Below are 16,652 nucleotides of genomic sequence, written 5' to 3'. Positions count from 1 at the left end.
GCTGTTGAACAAACTTGAAGGGCTGAAGTTAGGACCCAAAGTGGTGAACTGGGTCAGAAACTGGCTGTCGGACAGACGCCAGAGTGTGGTGGTTAATGGAAGTCGCTCGAAGGAAGGAAAGTTGACTAGTAGAGTCCCTCAGGGTTCGGTGCTGGGGCCAATCCTGTTCAATATGTAAGTGAGTGACATTGCTGAAGGGTTAGAAGAAAAAGTGTGCCTTTTTGCAGATGATACCAAGATTTGTAACAGAGTAGACACTGAAGACGGAGTGGAAAATATGAAAAAGGATCTGCAAAAGTTAGAGGAATGGTCTAATGCCTGGCAACTAAAATTCAATGCAAAGAAATGCAGAGTAATGCATTTGGGGATTAATAATAGGAAGGAACCGTATATGCTGGGAGGAGAGAAGCTGATATGCACGGATGGGAAGAGGGACCTTGGGGTGATAGTGTCCGAAGATCTAAAGGCGAAAAAACAGTGTGACAAGGCAGTGGCTGCTGCCAGAAGGATGCTGGGCTGTATAAAGAGAGGCGTAGTCAGTAGAAGGAAGAAGGTGTTGATGCCCCTGTACAGGTCATTGGTGAGGCCCCACTTGGAGTATTGTGTTCAATTTTGGAGACCGTATCTGGCGAAAGACGTAAGAAGACTTGAGGCGGTCCAGAGGAGGGCGACGAAAATGATAGGAGGCTTGCACCAGAAGATGTATGAGGAGAGACTGGAAGCCCTGAATATGTATACCCTAGAGGAAAGGAGAGACAGGGGAGATATGATTCAGACGTTCAAATACTTGAAGGGTATTAACGTAGAACAAAATCTTTTCCAGAGAAAGGAAAATGTAAAACCAGAGGACATAATTTGAGGTTGTGGGGTGGTAGATTCAGGGGCAATGTTAGAAAATTCTACTTTACGGAGAGGGTAGTGGATGCCTGGAATGCGCTCCCGAGAGAGGTGGTGGAGAGTAAAACTGTGACTGAGTTCAAAGAAGCGTGGGATGAACACAGAAGATTTAGAATCAGAAAATAATATTAAATATTGAACTAGGCCTGTTACTGGGCAGACTTGCACGGTCTGTGTCTGTGTATGGCCGTTTGGTGGAGGATGGGCAGGGGAGGGCTTCAATGGCTGGGAGGGTGTAGATGGGCTGGAGTAAGTCTTAACAGAGATTTTGGCAGTTGGAACCCAAGCACAGTACCGGGTAAAGCTTTGGCTTCTTGCCCAGAAATAGCTAAGAAGAAAAAATTAAAAAAAATTTAAATTGAATCGGGTTGGGCAGACTGGATAGACCATTCGGGTCTTTATCTGCCGTCATCTACTATGTTACTATGTTTTTCCAGAGGAAAGCAATGAAAATGGGCATGAGGTTTGCACCAAAAGAAATATGAGAAAAGACTAGAAGACCTCAACATATGTATACTCTGGAGGGACAGGGGTGATATGATACAGACATTTAAATATTTGAAAGGTATTAATATAGGACCAAATCTTTTCCAGAGAAGGGAAATTGGTAAAACTAGAGGACATAAATTGAGGTTGAGGGGTGGTAGACTTAAGAGTAACGTTAGGAAATTCTTTTTCACGGAGAGGGTGGTAGATGGCTGAAATGCCTTTCTGAGAAGAAAATGGTGGTGGAATTCAAAAAAGCATAGGATGAACACAGAGGATCTCTAATGGAAAAGGCAAAGGAGGTTTGTATAGGCTGGAGTGAGCTTCAACAGCAGCTTCAGTAGTACTGGGTGGACTTCTAAGATCTATGGCCCAGAAATGACAAAGAAAAAAGACATTTAATCATGAAATTGTGATTACAGGGCAGACTGGATGGACTGATGATTTATTATGCTAATATGGATATGATTCTAAAAAAGCGGTTTGAAACTTTGACTATGGGGATCAAAGCAGCTGCAGCAGCCTCTCTTGTGGCATGTGCTTGTCATACTAAGATAAGAGGGCCCACTGTGCAGAGGATAAGCCTTTGCCCCAACTGATAGCAGGGATGGATTATATGCTCGATGCTCTCTATGGACATCATCAGAGTCATGAGCAAAATCTCTGCTTATTCGATTTCAGCCCACAGAATGTTCTGGATCAGGCAATGGGTTGGAGATTCCACCTTCAAGGCTACTTTCTGCAGTCTCCCTTTCAAGGGACAGATGTTTGGAAAACATCTGGACAATCTGATGGCCAGTTTGACAGATTCTGGGTGGTCTAATTTTTGTAATTCCATGTGCATTCATCAGTACTTAGAGCAGCCTGATCTCAGAGATCCTATCAGGGATCAAGGCAGAGATTCACAGGACCTAGGCGAAGCCAAGACTTCGGTTAAAGAATGACAAGGGGACTAATTTTTCTCCTTTCCCTTCGGGAACTCATTTTCTCGTCCCTGCCCATTCTTGCAAGCTCCATCCTCATCTGCACAAGCCTCAAACACTTTAAAATCATAAGTGTTCGAGGCTTGTGCAGTTAAGGCAGAGATTACAGGAATGGGACAGGGACAGTGAAAGAACTCACGAGGACAGGATGGGGAAATTGAGTTCCTATAGGGACAATTTGTCCCGTGTTATTCTCTAACTCCAGTCCTCTTCCCTCTTCACCTGACAAGAAGGCACAATGACGCCAGGGCCAAAATCTTCTTGAGGATAGGAGTGAGGCTCTCTACTTATGCAGAGGCATGGGAGCAGATTTTGTCAGATCGCTGGTGCTGGAGATAATTCAAGGAGGGTACAAGCTCGAGTTCGCCCATCCCCTAACAGACTAGTTTGCGGACTCCCTGGTGGGGTGCCCATAAAAGTCATGCAGTGCATGGCGTGTCTCAAAACTCCAGGTTCTTTTGTGTAGGGAACCTTCGTATTTCGGAGAGTGGGGTTTCCCTATGTACAGTTTCTTCCTTCTTGCTGAAGATCATTGTAGCTTTCCATGTTAATCAGGAAGTGCGTTTTCCTGTTTTTGAGCCTTTTGAAGAAACTTGATGTGTGCAGGGTGCTTCTTCGCTACCTTGAGGTCACTAATGAATTTCATGTCGCTGACTTTTAGTTTGTGCTGATTCAGTCTGTTCAGCAGAGTGCTCCCATTTCCAAGGCCACAATTTCCAGATGGATCCATAGGGCCATTTAATCAGCCTACATTCTTTCTGGGAAACAGTCCCCTGTTCCTGTCAAGGCGCATTCTACCAAGAATGTGGATCCTTTGTGGGCTGAAGCTCGAGCTGTCTCTCCTAAGGAAATCTGCAGGGCAGCAACATGATTCTCTACACATTGTCAAGTTTTACAGAATGGATGTGGTGGTGAGACAAGACTCTGCTTTTGGGTCATCGGTCTTATGGGATGGCACAGTAAGCCTGCCCTAGCTTTTGGGGAACTGCTTTTGTATATCCCATCTGTCTAGAATGTCTCACTTATTGCATTTTAAAGAGATTATGTACTTATTCTGGTAAGATCTTTTCCAATAGATAAGTGAGACATTCTAGACTCCCACCCTATCCTTCCTGCACCTGTCTACTATCTTAGTCTGTTTGTTTCTCCAAATTGTTTTTTGGATGCCTGTCAGCCCTGGGGGGCTGGGCAGAATTCTGTGTATATGTTGCTTTTTCTGCGGGAGTAATTTCTGAGCTCCTTTGAAGCCTTTGTTGACTGTTTGCAGTTGATATTCTCATGTACCCATCTGTCTAGAATGTCTTGCCTATTTACTGGAAAAGAGCTTATCAGGGTAAGTACTTACATGGGGGCTTTGATCACTCTGCCCCAATGATTCTAGTTTATAGCCCTCTTTAGTAGGTTAGCTAGATATTCTGATGATGATTCCAGTTTTAATGCTAATGCTGCAGAATGTAATGTTTAGCTATGATGATACAGCTGTAGTTTTTGAGCGCTTTTATTTGTTTTTGTAGGTCTTGGTATGGTCACACCGGTGAATGACCTCAGGGGGTCAGATTCAATTGCATATGAGAAAGGAGAGAAGTTACTGCGATGCAAATTGGCAGCTTTCTACAGACTAGCAGACCTCTTTGGGTGGTCTCAGCTTATTTATAATCATATAACTGTGAGTATTTATATTATGGATAGTTGTGATTTAAGAAATTTAAAATATCAGTATCTTCTTTCTCTTTTTTGCCTCTGAGTAGTTCCCCCTACCTTCCTACCTACCAATTTCTATATAGTAATGGAGGAGTTTGTGAACACTATTAAAAATAGAACAAAGGATTCCAGCCAGTTTAATCTAAGTAGTCTTAAGAGACTCCTCATGATGTAAAACCGTTCTCTCCTCAAAAGTTCAAGTATTTAGTGTCTATACTGTAATGGATGAGTTAAATTTATTAGCATATAGGCAACTACTTGAAATTCCTTTGGGATTCCCCACCGAAGCTATAAACCAGTGTATCTCAAACTGTGTGCTAAGGCACACTAGTGTGCCTCCTAAGATTTCAGGTGTGCCGCAGTACACGAGAAGAAGAGAGGCGCCGGTGCCAGCTGACTTCCTACAGGATGTGCCTCTCGTGGCGAGAGGCACTTCCTGTTTGCAATCAGTGGGCGCCAGCACCTATCCTCCCTGGCCCTCTTCCCTTCTGGCACCCCCACCGGTGTCTCGGGACCCGCCTGGAGGGCCTTCACACACGCAGACATCAACATGATGATGTCACGCAAGCACGTGATGTCATCATAGCGATATCCACGCACTTCCAATGCGTGACTATGTGAATGGTGTTATCGAGCGTTTTGGCTTCCTGGACCATGGGATGATTTACCAAGGGTTGCTGAGCAGGGGTAGTATCCACCTGTCAAAGAAGGGAAGAAGTGTCTTTGGCAGCAGGCTGGCTAATGTACTGAAGAGGGCGTTAAACTAGATATGATGGGGCAGGATGATCAAAGCCCTTAGTTAATTCAGTCGCAAATCCTGCTACTGCCGCTGCTGCTCAAACATTAAAAAACAAACAACAACAACAAAAAAAAAAAACACCCTCTCTACGGCAGGAGATAGTGAAGTGAGGAGGGAAGCTTACAACTTGCTGCTTTTACTTGCTTCGGGCCTTCCTCGCTGCCGGGGCCTGCCTACTGTTTCCGCGAAGGTAGGACCCGGCATTGAAGAAGGCCCGAAGCAAGCAAGAGCAGCTAGTTGTAAGCTTCCCTCCTCACTTCCCTGCCTTAGCCTGTAGCGAATTGTGAATGCTGCGCTGTGGGGGGGGGCTGGGGGGGGGGGCGGAGAGGAGAAATGCTGCACTCAGTGCACTGTGGCCAATTGGAGGGGGGAGAGAAAGAAATGCTGCTGGCACTGCGGGGGAGGGAGAAGAAATGCTGCAGTGTGGCCAAGTGGAGGGGGGAAGAGAAATGCTGCTGCTGCACCCAATTGGGGGGGGGAGAGAGGGAAGGAAGGAGGGATGGGGAAGGGAGAGGAGAGGAAAGAGAGTTGCCAAGACCATGGGAGGGAAAGGAAAGGAGATACCAGACAATGGAGGAGGGAGGGAGAGATGTCAGGGCATATAAGGGGGTGGGGAAGAGACAGATGCCAGACCAGGTTGAAGGATGGAAGGAGAGGAGAGAGATGTCATGGCATGGGGGAGGGAAGGGAAACTAAGGAGACAAATCCAGACCACAGGGAAAGGAAGGAAAGGAGCTGCCAGAGCAAAGAGAGAAATGCCAGGGCATGGGGGTTGGGAAGGGAATGAGATAGAGATGCCAGAGCATAGGGGAGGGGGTGGAGACAGAAAAATGGAGATAGGGTCAAGCTGAAATGAATCATGTACAAAGGAGAAAGGGCACAGGATATACAGTTTATTGAAGGACATAAAAAGAGGGAAAATGCCGTATGGAAGAGAGAGAGGGTGGACAGTAGATGGAAGGGGTGGGTAGAGAGAGGGCAGAGGCTGGGTGAAAAGGGCAAAGAGAGAGGGCATATGTTGCATGGAAGTGACAAAGGACAAATGCTGTATAGAAAGAAGAGAGTGAAGAGAAGATGAAGCAGAAACGACAAAAGGTAGAAATTTTTTTTGTTGCTTTACTATTGATAAAAGTTTATAAATAGGAAATGGAAATAAGGCAGTTTTTATGGGGACTAAACCCCCTTTCCTCAAGTTAGGACAGGATACCATAATAGCAGTATACTGTACCAGTGTTCTGCTCAGAAATTTTTTCCAGCCGGATGGCACGAAAAAGTAGCTGGGTGGGGCAGGATGGGGAAATTTGGTGTTATGCAAATTACCCCTCCCTGCTCACAGTGAAGGAATAGGGCAGGGGTGTCCAACCTTTTAGCTTCCCTGGGCCACATTGGACGAAAAAAAATTTTCTGGTGCCGCACACTAGCTGATGAGCAAAAAAAAAAAAGGCCGAGCATGTCCAAAATTTGCAATCACTAATATAGAAGATTTGCGTATCTAATAATAAACATTCATTTAAAGGGACACTGTGGAGAGGAACCCAAAAAAAGCAGTAATACTTACCCTGACTGAGTGATCCCTCCACGTACACCGCTGACAGTGGGAGCAGCCACAGGCTTCCGCATCCCCACTCTGATGAACAGGGATGCGCACTCCTGGTTTTCCCATTCACTTCTATTACAGCTACGGTTAGTCTCTTCAGAGGTGAGCCTCATCAGAACGGGGATACTGCATCAGCTGTCATTGACGTACGTGGAGGATCGTTCAGTCAGGGTAAATATTACTGCTTTTTTGGGCCTCCCACTTTGAGCTTAGGCTCCCTCAAAATGAACATCTCCCTTGCTGTAGCTAGTAGGGGTTCTCAAGCCTCACCAACTGACGGCCACTTCCTCCCCCTCCAACTTCCTAAGTTCTGCAGCTGGCAGCAATATTGCAGAGCTGCTGCCTTCCCTCCTCCCTGCCCCCCCCCCCCCACCTTATACCAAATATTTTAAAATTGCAATTTGGGATTTGCAAAGATGAGGAGCGTGAATATAATAAAGAATACAGTACAGACCCCTGATTTAAAGTGTGAATTTATATCTGTATACTTAATAGTGTTTAGTAAGATAAAAATAGTAAATGTTGACACTTCCTTAAAATAGAAAAAAGATAACTTGTTTTCCTTTTGGTTTTTGAAGTGTTATCAAGTTCTTGTTATGGAGATGACGTATCAGACTAATGAAAGGTAAAAGATAAATCCATTTCTCAGTTTACAAATATTTATACTGGTTTAAATTTTGTTTTCCTGCAGGTTAGAGTTAATTCTGAGCAAGAACACTTCCTTATTGTACCTTTTGGACTTTTATACAGTGAGGTTACTGCATCTAGTCTGGTAAGTAGCTAGGTTGTACTCAAGCTAGAATAGATTTATTTTATTGGATGTTAGAAAGCAATTAAGTACAGTGGTACCACGGTTTACGAGTGCACCGGTTTGCGAGTGATTTGCAAGATGAGCAAAACATTTGCAAACTTGGTGCCTCGTAAACCGAGCTTGCCTCGCTGTACGAGCGCCCCCTCCCCCCTGCGATCCTACATCCCCCCCCCCCCCCCCGAGCACGGCAATGACATCCCTTACCCCGACTGGGCACCAGTGCTGGTGCCTGAAGATCCTCCCTCTTCTGGTGCGGCCTGGGCTAGGCGGTGCGTCGGAGATCCTCCCTCTTCTGGGCTGGGCCGGGCTGGACTGGCTTTGAGCATTTGCGCTGCTCAAAGCCTTCTGGTCTCGCTCTCTCCGAGATTCTGAATCTTACTTCCTATGGGGAAACTTGCTTTGATATACGAGCAATTTGGTTTACGAGCATGCTTCTGGAACGAATTATGCTCGTAAACCAAGGTTCCACTGTAGTTGTAAACATCTGTTTTTTTCTGGAAACAAGTCAAATCTTCAAAATTAACACAGTAGAACTAATTTGGTGTGGAGGTTCCAGAGAAATAAGCTACCTCTCCCAAAAAATTAGCCCTATGTGTTTATTTTGGGAGAAGCCATTCCATCTTTTACAACTGAGAAACATTGCTGTGCTGAAACATAGCAGTTAGGGAACTGATCCTTTCAATTTCTTTTCCCCCAATTGCATAGTCCACGTGGTCAAACGCCACATGTTCTAGTCTGTGCAAAACTAACATGTTTGGAGAAATTGCCCCCGAGATAAACAAATTGGAAATAATTCCATGAGGAGTGCTCTGCAAGCTTTCCCTACAGTGCACTCCACCACCAGCTGCCACATATCTATGCCCACTGAGCAGGCTGTTGAATCAAATGTGCATTTCATTTTCTTTGTTGGTAAATGGAGCTGTAAAACCTAATGTCTGACCTGTATAGCTTTCCCAATAGTTGCTGTATGAGGTGATACCTAGTAACTGTACTGGTTGCTCTGTGTACTGACCAGTGGTGGAGAAGTATAGGGAATACCTGTTGCAGTGAGATATCCTGTGGTTAAAATATAAAATGTGTCTTTAGAAATCAGGCAGTGACATCTAATAGTTTGTTGTATTTGCATACTTTGTTTCATTTTATTATTTCCAAAGCAACAGAATGTTTGAGTACTGCTGCATTCAAACCGGACCAACTTGGAGAAGACTCCAGGTCAGAGAGACGCATGCGGGAGGACTGTAAAGAATGCTATGAGCTATGCTCCACATGTTTTTCCCATTTGCTTTATTTCATGCTGTTTGCCTAATCTCTGTACACCTGGTCCTTGCTTCTTTAACAGTAGGATCTTGGCACTTTGGGAGTTTTTATTCTTTTTTGTTGGTCTTCTGAAACAATTTGCTTTTTTTTTCTGCCCAACCAATTTTTTTCTCTTTGGACTCTGTTTTGGGAAGGGTCCTAATGACTTATCTACCTCATCATAACAGACTGGTGTTCTGTACATAATCCAAGTTGCTCCCTAAATTATCAGGTTTCCATCATGTTAATCATTCTTCCAGTGTTTTCCCTTACGTCACAGCTCCACAAAAGTAGAAAATCTCTTCATATCCTAGATTACAAGAGAACTATCACTTTCTGCACATTCAAACATCCATAGAAAGTCTGCTCAGCTTTTTGCTTCTTTGGACCCTAATGGGGTATAGGTACAGTGACAAAGTGCGCTATATAGGTGAAAGCAAATCACATCTCCTCCTCCTATGTCCATGCAACATAGGAAATATGTATTAGAACACAAAATGTTAGGGCTATGGCAGTGTCGGTTAACCTTCCTTGATGTGATTTGTGAGGCTGCAATGTAGAGTGCAGTACATACAAAAGAATGGCTAACCTATAGAATAATAATAATAATAATTTTATTCTTATATACCGCCATACCCAGCGAGTTCTAGGAGGTTTACATCAATTAACAAATGATCTGCATTGACAAGCTTATTTACAACAAGTTACAAGCAGATTTACAACAAATTACAAGCAGATTTACGATAGATTACAACAATTTACAACAGTCAGCAATGAAGTTACAGCAATTTACAGTAGTCTGCAATGAAGGGAAGATGTACAACAATTTAACAGAAATTGCAGCTTTGATCGAACTAGACAAGGGAAGTAGAGAGTGGGACAAGGGAGGATCTGGTGAGGGAGGAAGGGGGTAGGGGTGGGGCCGGTGTTATGTGGGGTGAAGGGATTAATTAAGGGTCGTGTTTGCTGAATAGGTAAGTTTTTAGTAGTTTTCTGAAGGCAAGGTAAGTGGGGGCCTCGAGTATCATCTGGGCTAGCCATGGGTTCAACTTGGCTGCTTGGAAGGCGAAAGTTCTATCGAGGAATCTTTTGAGAAGACAGTGTTTTGGCAAAGGGAAGGCGAACAGTTGAATTCTGCGTGATGTCCTGTTGTTGCAATAAAGGTTAAAGTGGGTATTTATGTAACTTGGAGAAGAACCGTTAACCGATTTGTAACAGAAGCATGCGAATTTAAAAAGAACTCTAGATTCAAATGGCAGCCAGTGTAGTTGGTGGTAGAAAGGGGTGACATGTTCCCATTTCTTTAGGCCAAAAATGAGGTGCACTGCGGTATTTTGGATTATTTTTAGTCTCCTGGTAGTTTTCTTTGTGGCTTTAAACTAGAATTGTTGGGTCTGGATGATAGAAGCCCCTAGATAAGTAAAGCATAAACTTATCTTTATTCAATTGGAAAAAGAGGCAACATCTGAAAAGCAATGTATACTAATGTCTGTAGTATGGAAATAAGATTCTTGATCTAGAGACTTTGATAGAAGAGGCTGATTTGGCAATTACAAAGACTTGGTTCATGGAGAACCATTACTAGGATACAGTTATACTGGACTATAATCTGGTCAGGAAAGACAGCATAGGAAGAAAGGGAGGTGGAGTGTCATATCTTAAAGATAATAGTGTCAGAATTGCAGGACTTGTGGGGTAAGGAAGAGGCACTCAGAAGAGAAATGGAAAGAGAATGAAAAAACTTTATACTGGTGAGATTCACAGGCAGAAGTGGACAGATTTAATTGAAGATATTCAAAATATAGGTATGAAGGGGACAGACTACTAATAGGCAATTTTAATCTTCCGTATATTGATTGGGATATCTCTTTTGCAGAGTCTTCTAGAAGTAGGGAGATCCTGGATTCTTTACAAAGAATGTTCCAGAAGTTGTAGTGGAACTCGTGTGGAACTGGCCCTATGTTCCCTCTAAGCCAGACATATCAAACTCTGGCCCGCGGGGTTATTAAATTTGGCCCGTGATCTGGGCTGAAATTTGGTCCACCTTTCCTTTCTGTGGCAGAGAGGACACGTGAATGACTGGGGTTGGCACTCTTCCTCATTGGCCCTCGTGCTTGTCCGTCACTACTGCAACAGACGCCTAATTGGTGGGAGTGAGCGTGCTCCATTTTCCTCCCTCCAGCGTCCTGGACTGATGACATGGTATGTCGGATGGGAGGAGGTGGCGACTTTTACTAAAGTTTGCTAGCAGTTTTTAGTGCCGGGAGTCTCATGCAGCATTCAGCGTGGCTCCCGGTGCTAAAAACCGTTATCGCGGTTTAATAAACAGGGGCACTGTGAAGAGAGAAAATGGCATCGGACAGCAAAAGTTTTCATGAATGGTGACTTTAGTTTCAAGGACAAGACAAGCATCAGCTTGAGAGACTGCTGATTGAAAAAGAAGTTTCTGTTGTGAGGCAGGAGATTTAAAGGACTAATTATGTATTGAATGAAGAATTGGATAGAAAGAAAGATGGGGCCCCCTTTTTTTCCCTTTATGATGATATTAACTTTTAAATGTATTTCATTTACTTTATTTCAATTAAAATATATAATAATGATCAAGAAAAAAAAAATGTATCCATTAGCTAGTACAGAAGGTGCACATCTGATGCGGAATATATAAGTACTTTTAAATATTGAACAGATTTTGTTATATTAACAGGTTAAGATCAATCTTCAAGGAGATGTGGTTGACCGTGGTAGCACTAACCTAGGAGTAAATCAGGCTGGCTTTTCACTGCACTCTGCAATCTATGCAGCCCGACCAGATATTAAATGTATCGTTCATATTCATACACCAGCTGGAGCAGCAGTAAGTATTTATTTTGTTTCATTCCAACTTAATTTAGAGGTGAGTTTTTCCAAAAAAATAAAGCAGTGCACCTTGTTTAATGGGGCTGTATAGCTAAAAAATTTGTGGCTTGTTTTTCAGAAATGTTCTCAATTTATAGGTATGTTTTCAAGTTTTTTTTATACATTGTTTAAAATTTTTAAATATGCATTGCAACTTTTTAATGCACATAAATTGATGTTATATACGTTATGGGGCTCATAATAAAACCTTTCAAAAAGTGGCCTAAATCGGTACTTGGACGATCAAAAAGCCAGATCATTCAAGTAACGATAATCAAAGCTGGTTTTATATGTATCTAAAACCAGCTTAGGCCTTTACCCTGCCTCTAAATGCCTAGGGCGAAAAGAGGCATTTTTAGAGGAGGGGAAAGGGCAGGAGGTGGGCTGACCTAGACTTAGTCGTACAGCAAGTATAACCAAAAACTTTAACAGGTTGCCCAGTCAGAACTTATACGTTTTTGACTTAGATCAAGTCAAAACAGGTATAAGTTCCGAATAGGGGCCGCTGAGCTGATCACGGCTGCTGCGATCAGTTCAACAGCCCCGACAACCTGCACACACACCCCAACCGCAATGATCGTGGCATGAGAGATTCCCCCTCCCTCCCGCGAACTTCCGCGAATCACGGCAGAAGAGATTGGCCAACCCAGCGCATGTGCCTAAGGCCCCACCCACATTTTTCTTTTTCAGGACTTCAGGGGAAGGAGCATATGAAAGAGATCAGGAAAGCTGTATGGGGGGGAGGTTGGTTTGTTTGTTTTTTTAAAACATTGGGGGTAGGGGGAGGAAAGGACATCAGGGTAGGTAAGCCTCAGCTGACCAGATCTGTCTGCAGAACCTTTAACTATCCAAGGGACCCTTTTACTAAGCTGCAGTAAGTACTAGTTTATGCTTACCGCAGATTAAAAAGACTTACGTACTGTGCGGTAAAAGTGCATTACGCATGCAAAATTTAACCTTTTTTTTCTGAAAGGACGTGGGGAGTAGGTTCATTACCATAAATTAGAGCATGGGACATTGTCGTGTGCTAATTGACTATCACAGGGGCCCTTACCACCAATAAAATAGGAGTCAGGGACTCAAGCACAATTTTTTTTAATGGGAGACATTTCATTTCTTATTCACAACTATCCATATTTTATCCCTTACCCTTTTGTTTTTGTCTTAAATGTTCTCTTATCCTATTGGAAATGTATTTCTCCATCTTTCTCTTTTGTTTCATCATGTTAGATTATATTGAGACTTATGCCTGTTTGTTTTTAATTATCTATTCTCTTTTTTAACTTTTGTATATTGCTTAGAAATTTAATAAGCGACTGAATCAAATTTAAATAAAACTTGAAACTCTAATAGTGGAGTTACTGTGTGACCATTGATTTGGAAAACTAAAAAATCAACCATTTTCTGGTCACGGTAAAAGTGGCCTTAGCATGCTGAAAAGACCTGCATAAGGAGCGTGCTAAGGACTTGTTTTGCTGCAGTTTAATAAAAGGACCCCCAAATTAGCTTACTAATATTAAAGTCCCTTTCCTAACCTTGAGCCAGCTGAACTACTGTAATTGGATACAGATGTGTGTTTTAAATCATCTTACAGTCCTTTTGAGGCAATATTTGGGAATAGAACTGATTTGGATTTGCAAATGACAAAGGAAATATTAGGTTCTTCGTTAATCTTTCTAGTAGACATACACTCTATTGCTATTGAATACTCGGGTATTCAACATCTTCTCGTGAGAACTTTTGTGGGGAGCTTCATTTGCATTCTTTTGTTCCTTTTCCCATCCCACTGGGCTGTCTTTCAACTCCTCAGTTCATAACAAAGCCGTCAGCCCTCATTAAACATATAACAAATAAACAGAACTTAACAAGTCACCAACTGGAGTGCAACCTGCCCTAATAATGTGGGAAATTTTTATAGATACCCCCTAGATGCTTCAGTGTGGTAGTTGCAGCCTCGTCTCATGTCAAGGCTGGTCAAAAGAAACAAGATATCCAAATTGTTAGGCCTTATTGAGGTAGGAAGCAGGCAAATTCACAGCTGACAGGGCGGGCTTTAAGAATCAGGAATAGAGTGTATGTCTACTAGAAAGAAGATTAATGAGGTAAGAACCTAATCTTTCCTTCTAGTACGACAGACATTCTATTCCTGAACACCCATAACAGTCCCTCATGCTTAGGGTGGGACAGATGAGCCTGCCGCCAGAATCGAAGATCCCCTTGTCTCCTCTGTATAAACTTTGTGAACGTATGCAGAGAAGACCAAGTAGCAGCTCTGTAAATTTTATTTTTTCTTTCTGTGGGGAAATTGCTGAGGTGTCCGCTTACGAGAAATGAACACTTCTTGTGGAATGCGCCTTTACAGATATAGGCGGAGGCTTCCCACTTCTGATATAGGTGGAAGAAATGACCATACAGATCCCCCTTGAAATAGTTGCTTTCAAAGCTGGCTGACCTTTATGGGCTGTTCTAGCCAGTACAAACAGATGATCTGACAACTGAAATTGGTTCGTAACGTCTAGATACAGAAGCAATGAATTTAACACCTGATCATGTTATCTCCAATCAAAGGGTGTGAAGGCCAGTAAGCATAGGTGTGGAAGTTGGAAATCACTTTTGGCAAGAAATATGGGACTGTGTGCAAGGTCATGTTTGAATCTGTAATCCTAAGAAGATCTCTGCAGGACAAAGCCTAAAGTTGCGATGTTCTCCGGGCAGAGGTGATCGCCACCAAAAACACTGTCTTCATAGTAAGGTCTATCAAGGGAGCTTGTTCCAAGGGTTCATAGGGCGGACTAGCTAGCACCTGGAGAACCAGAGTTAAGAGTCTACAATGGAAAAAGGCCGTTGCACTTGAGGAAGGGAAGAGAGGTCCTATGTAGGAAAAGCCCAGGTGAAGACCCCTGAGAATTCCTGGCTCTTCACACTGGAGGTAGAGCTGGGTGCAGCACTGATGCTCCTTGGATAGCCATCCACTACAAATTTGGCATGAATTCTGAGGAGTCCATCCTACCTTTTTGTAGCAAAAACAAGGTGTCTTGAGGCAGATGGAGGTTTTTGTTTTCAAATCGTGAAATCCAAGAAAACCACTGTGACTGTGATTTTAATGCCAAAAACAGCCTGGGGAGCAATTTTAGGATTTTAGAGGTAGGGGAACCTAATTCTAACCTGTGAAGAAAATCTTATTTTAAAGACACCTCCCCCCCTTTTGCACTTGTAATTTGGTGTCCCAGACTGTCAACCTGTTACTCACTGTGTCATGCTATGTGCTGCTGGGAGCTGCGAACAGCTTACAGGGAGATCCTCTGCCTGGAGTCTGGACTGCTTGTGTCTTCTGACAGTTTTGGGCCCGATGTACCAGCTGGAGAGCTCAAACCCCCACTGGAACCCACATATGCAAAACAGGGTGAGGAAAGCTGCCTGTGCTGTGTCCACTACAAACGAACCTGGGGTGAGCTGTGCTCCCAAGCGAATAGTTCCTCAGCCCTTGAACTGTCAGTGCAGGCTGTCCAAGTGGGTGCACTGCTAAGCAGTCTGCCCCTTGGAAGCAAACTCTGACATCAGAATCTGCGCTCTCCCACAGCCAGAGCTGTCCCACAAAGGGGATCTTCTGCAGCACTGAAAAGCCTCGCAAATGGTAGCAAAAAGACTGAGTTTAAAATTAAAAGAAATGTGCGTAGAAAAGACAAGCTCCTACTGTCTTGTTTGTAGGAAGACAACTGAGGAGTTGAAGGACAGCCTAGAGCAGGGGTCTCAAAGTCCCTCCTTGAGGGCCGCAATCCAGTCGGGTTTTCAGGATTTCCTCAATGAATATGCATGAGATCTATTTGCATGCACTGCTTTCAATGCATATTCATTAGGGAAATCTTGAAAACCCAACTGGGTTGTGGCCCTTAAGGAGGAACTTTGAGATCCCTGGCCTAGAGAGATGGGAGGAGGAGCAAAAGAATGTAAATGAAGCTCCCAACAACAGTTCTCGTGAGAAGTTGACTACCCAAGTGTTCAGGAATAGTGTCTGTCGTACTAGAAAGGCGTGAACTCATGCAATCAAAACTTTGGTTTCTTTGAGTATTTCTACAATTTTCTCATTGAAATTGTACATTTTGTATAAATTAGTGAAAAGAAACTCCTACATTAATGCATTTTGAACTGTACAAGTATTTTTAAAAAATAGAATATTTAAAATATATAAAGGTGTGTAATAGTTTAATTTCCTGGACACCTGGTCTTGTGCTCAAGACGTATTGCTGTCAATAGGTTGTAAAATTAGATCAGTTAAAGCTTGGCTGACTCTATGTGATTGTAAAGTATTGCTTCATTCCTTTGTTACATGTAGAAAGGATTATTGTGATAATATCAATGTAATGGTCTCCCATGACTCACCTCAAATGATTCCATCTAATTTAGGGCTAGATTCAGTAACCTGCCCGAATCAGAACAATTTGTTTCCGATTCGGGCAGGTCTGACGAATTCACTAACCTAAAATATGCAGATGGGGCGACTTACTTTTTTTTTTTTTTTTTAAACTTTAAACTTTTGTGAGCATGTGGGTTTAACCCACTTTGGATTAAAACCACAGGCTTGTACAGGCAGTCGGGGCAGGTATGTTCAGGGCCCGACTCTTCTGCTCCTATGCTGTGGTGTGCAGCCCTGCTTTAAAACCACGGGCTTGCACTGTGGGGAAGGGCAGCAGAGAGCAAGAGAGAGCGGGGCAGGCAGGCAGGCAGGCGCTTACGGTGCTGCAGGAGATGGGGCTGACAGGTTAGAAAGCAAGGCAGCAGGGCATTCGCAAAGGGCTTCAGCGACTGGTCCTCAGCAGTTGCTTTTTGCGAGCCCAGTCAGATCGAAAAAAGTTTAGTGAATCGCATACAGTGGTACCTTGGATTACGAGCATAATCCGTTCCAGGAGCATGCTCGTAATCCAAAATGCTCGTTTATCAAAACGAGTTTCCCCATAGGAAATAATGGAAATTTGCTTTGATACGTTCCCACCCCCCACCGAGCCAGCAGCGCTGCTCCCCCCTCCACGAGAACCAGCATTGCTCCCCCCGAAGGCCCCATGATCTGACACTCTATCCCCCGCGATCTGGCACCCCCCCCCAGCCCTCTTCTTACTTTAATTTAGCACCAGCATGTCGGCCTCCTCTTCTGTGCTGGCCTTGAGCATGTGCGTTGAGCATGTTCACGTT

General features: G+C 43.5%; 1 protein-coding gene across 10 annotated transcripts in view; it reads left to right on the top strand.

Moving 5' to 3' along the window:
* The window catches only part of ADD1 (adducin 1), a 251,869-nt gene that overhangs the window by 57,395 nt on the left and 177,822 nt on the right, over window positions 1-16,652 (top strand). For all 10 annotated transcript variants that reach the window (XM_033950494.1, XM_033950510.1, XM_033950502.1 and 7 more), the window contains exons 4-6: window positions 3,881-4,032; window positions 7,155-7,235; window positions 11,275-11,424. In XM_033950494.1, coding sequence (XP_033806385.1) covers window positions 3,881-4,032; window positions 7,155-7,235; window positions 11,275-11,424 — 383 coding nt within the window. The remainder of the gene's footprint in view (window positions 1-3,880; window positions 4,033-7,154; window positions 7,236-11,274; window positions 11,425-16,652) is intronic.

This window comes from Geotrypetes seraphini, chromosome 1 (assembly GCF_902459505.1).
Source record: "Geotrypetes seraphini chromosome 1, aGeoSer1.1, whole genome shotgun sequence".
NCBI classification, from domain to species: domain Eukaryota; kingdom Metazoa; phylum Chordata; class Amphibia; order Gymnophiona; family Dermophiidae; genus Geotrypetes; species Geotrypetes seraphini.
Note: the sequence above shows the minus strand (reverse complement) of the source record. Positions and strands in the feature narration are given on the sequence as shown.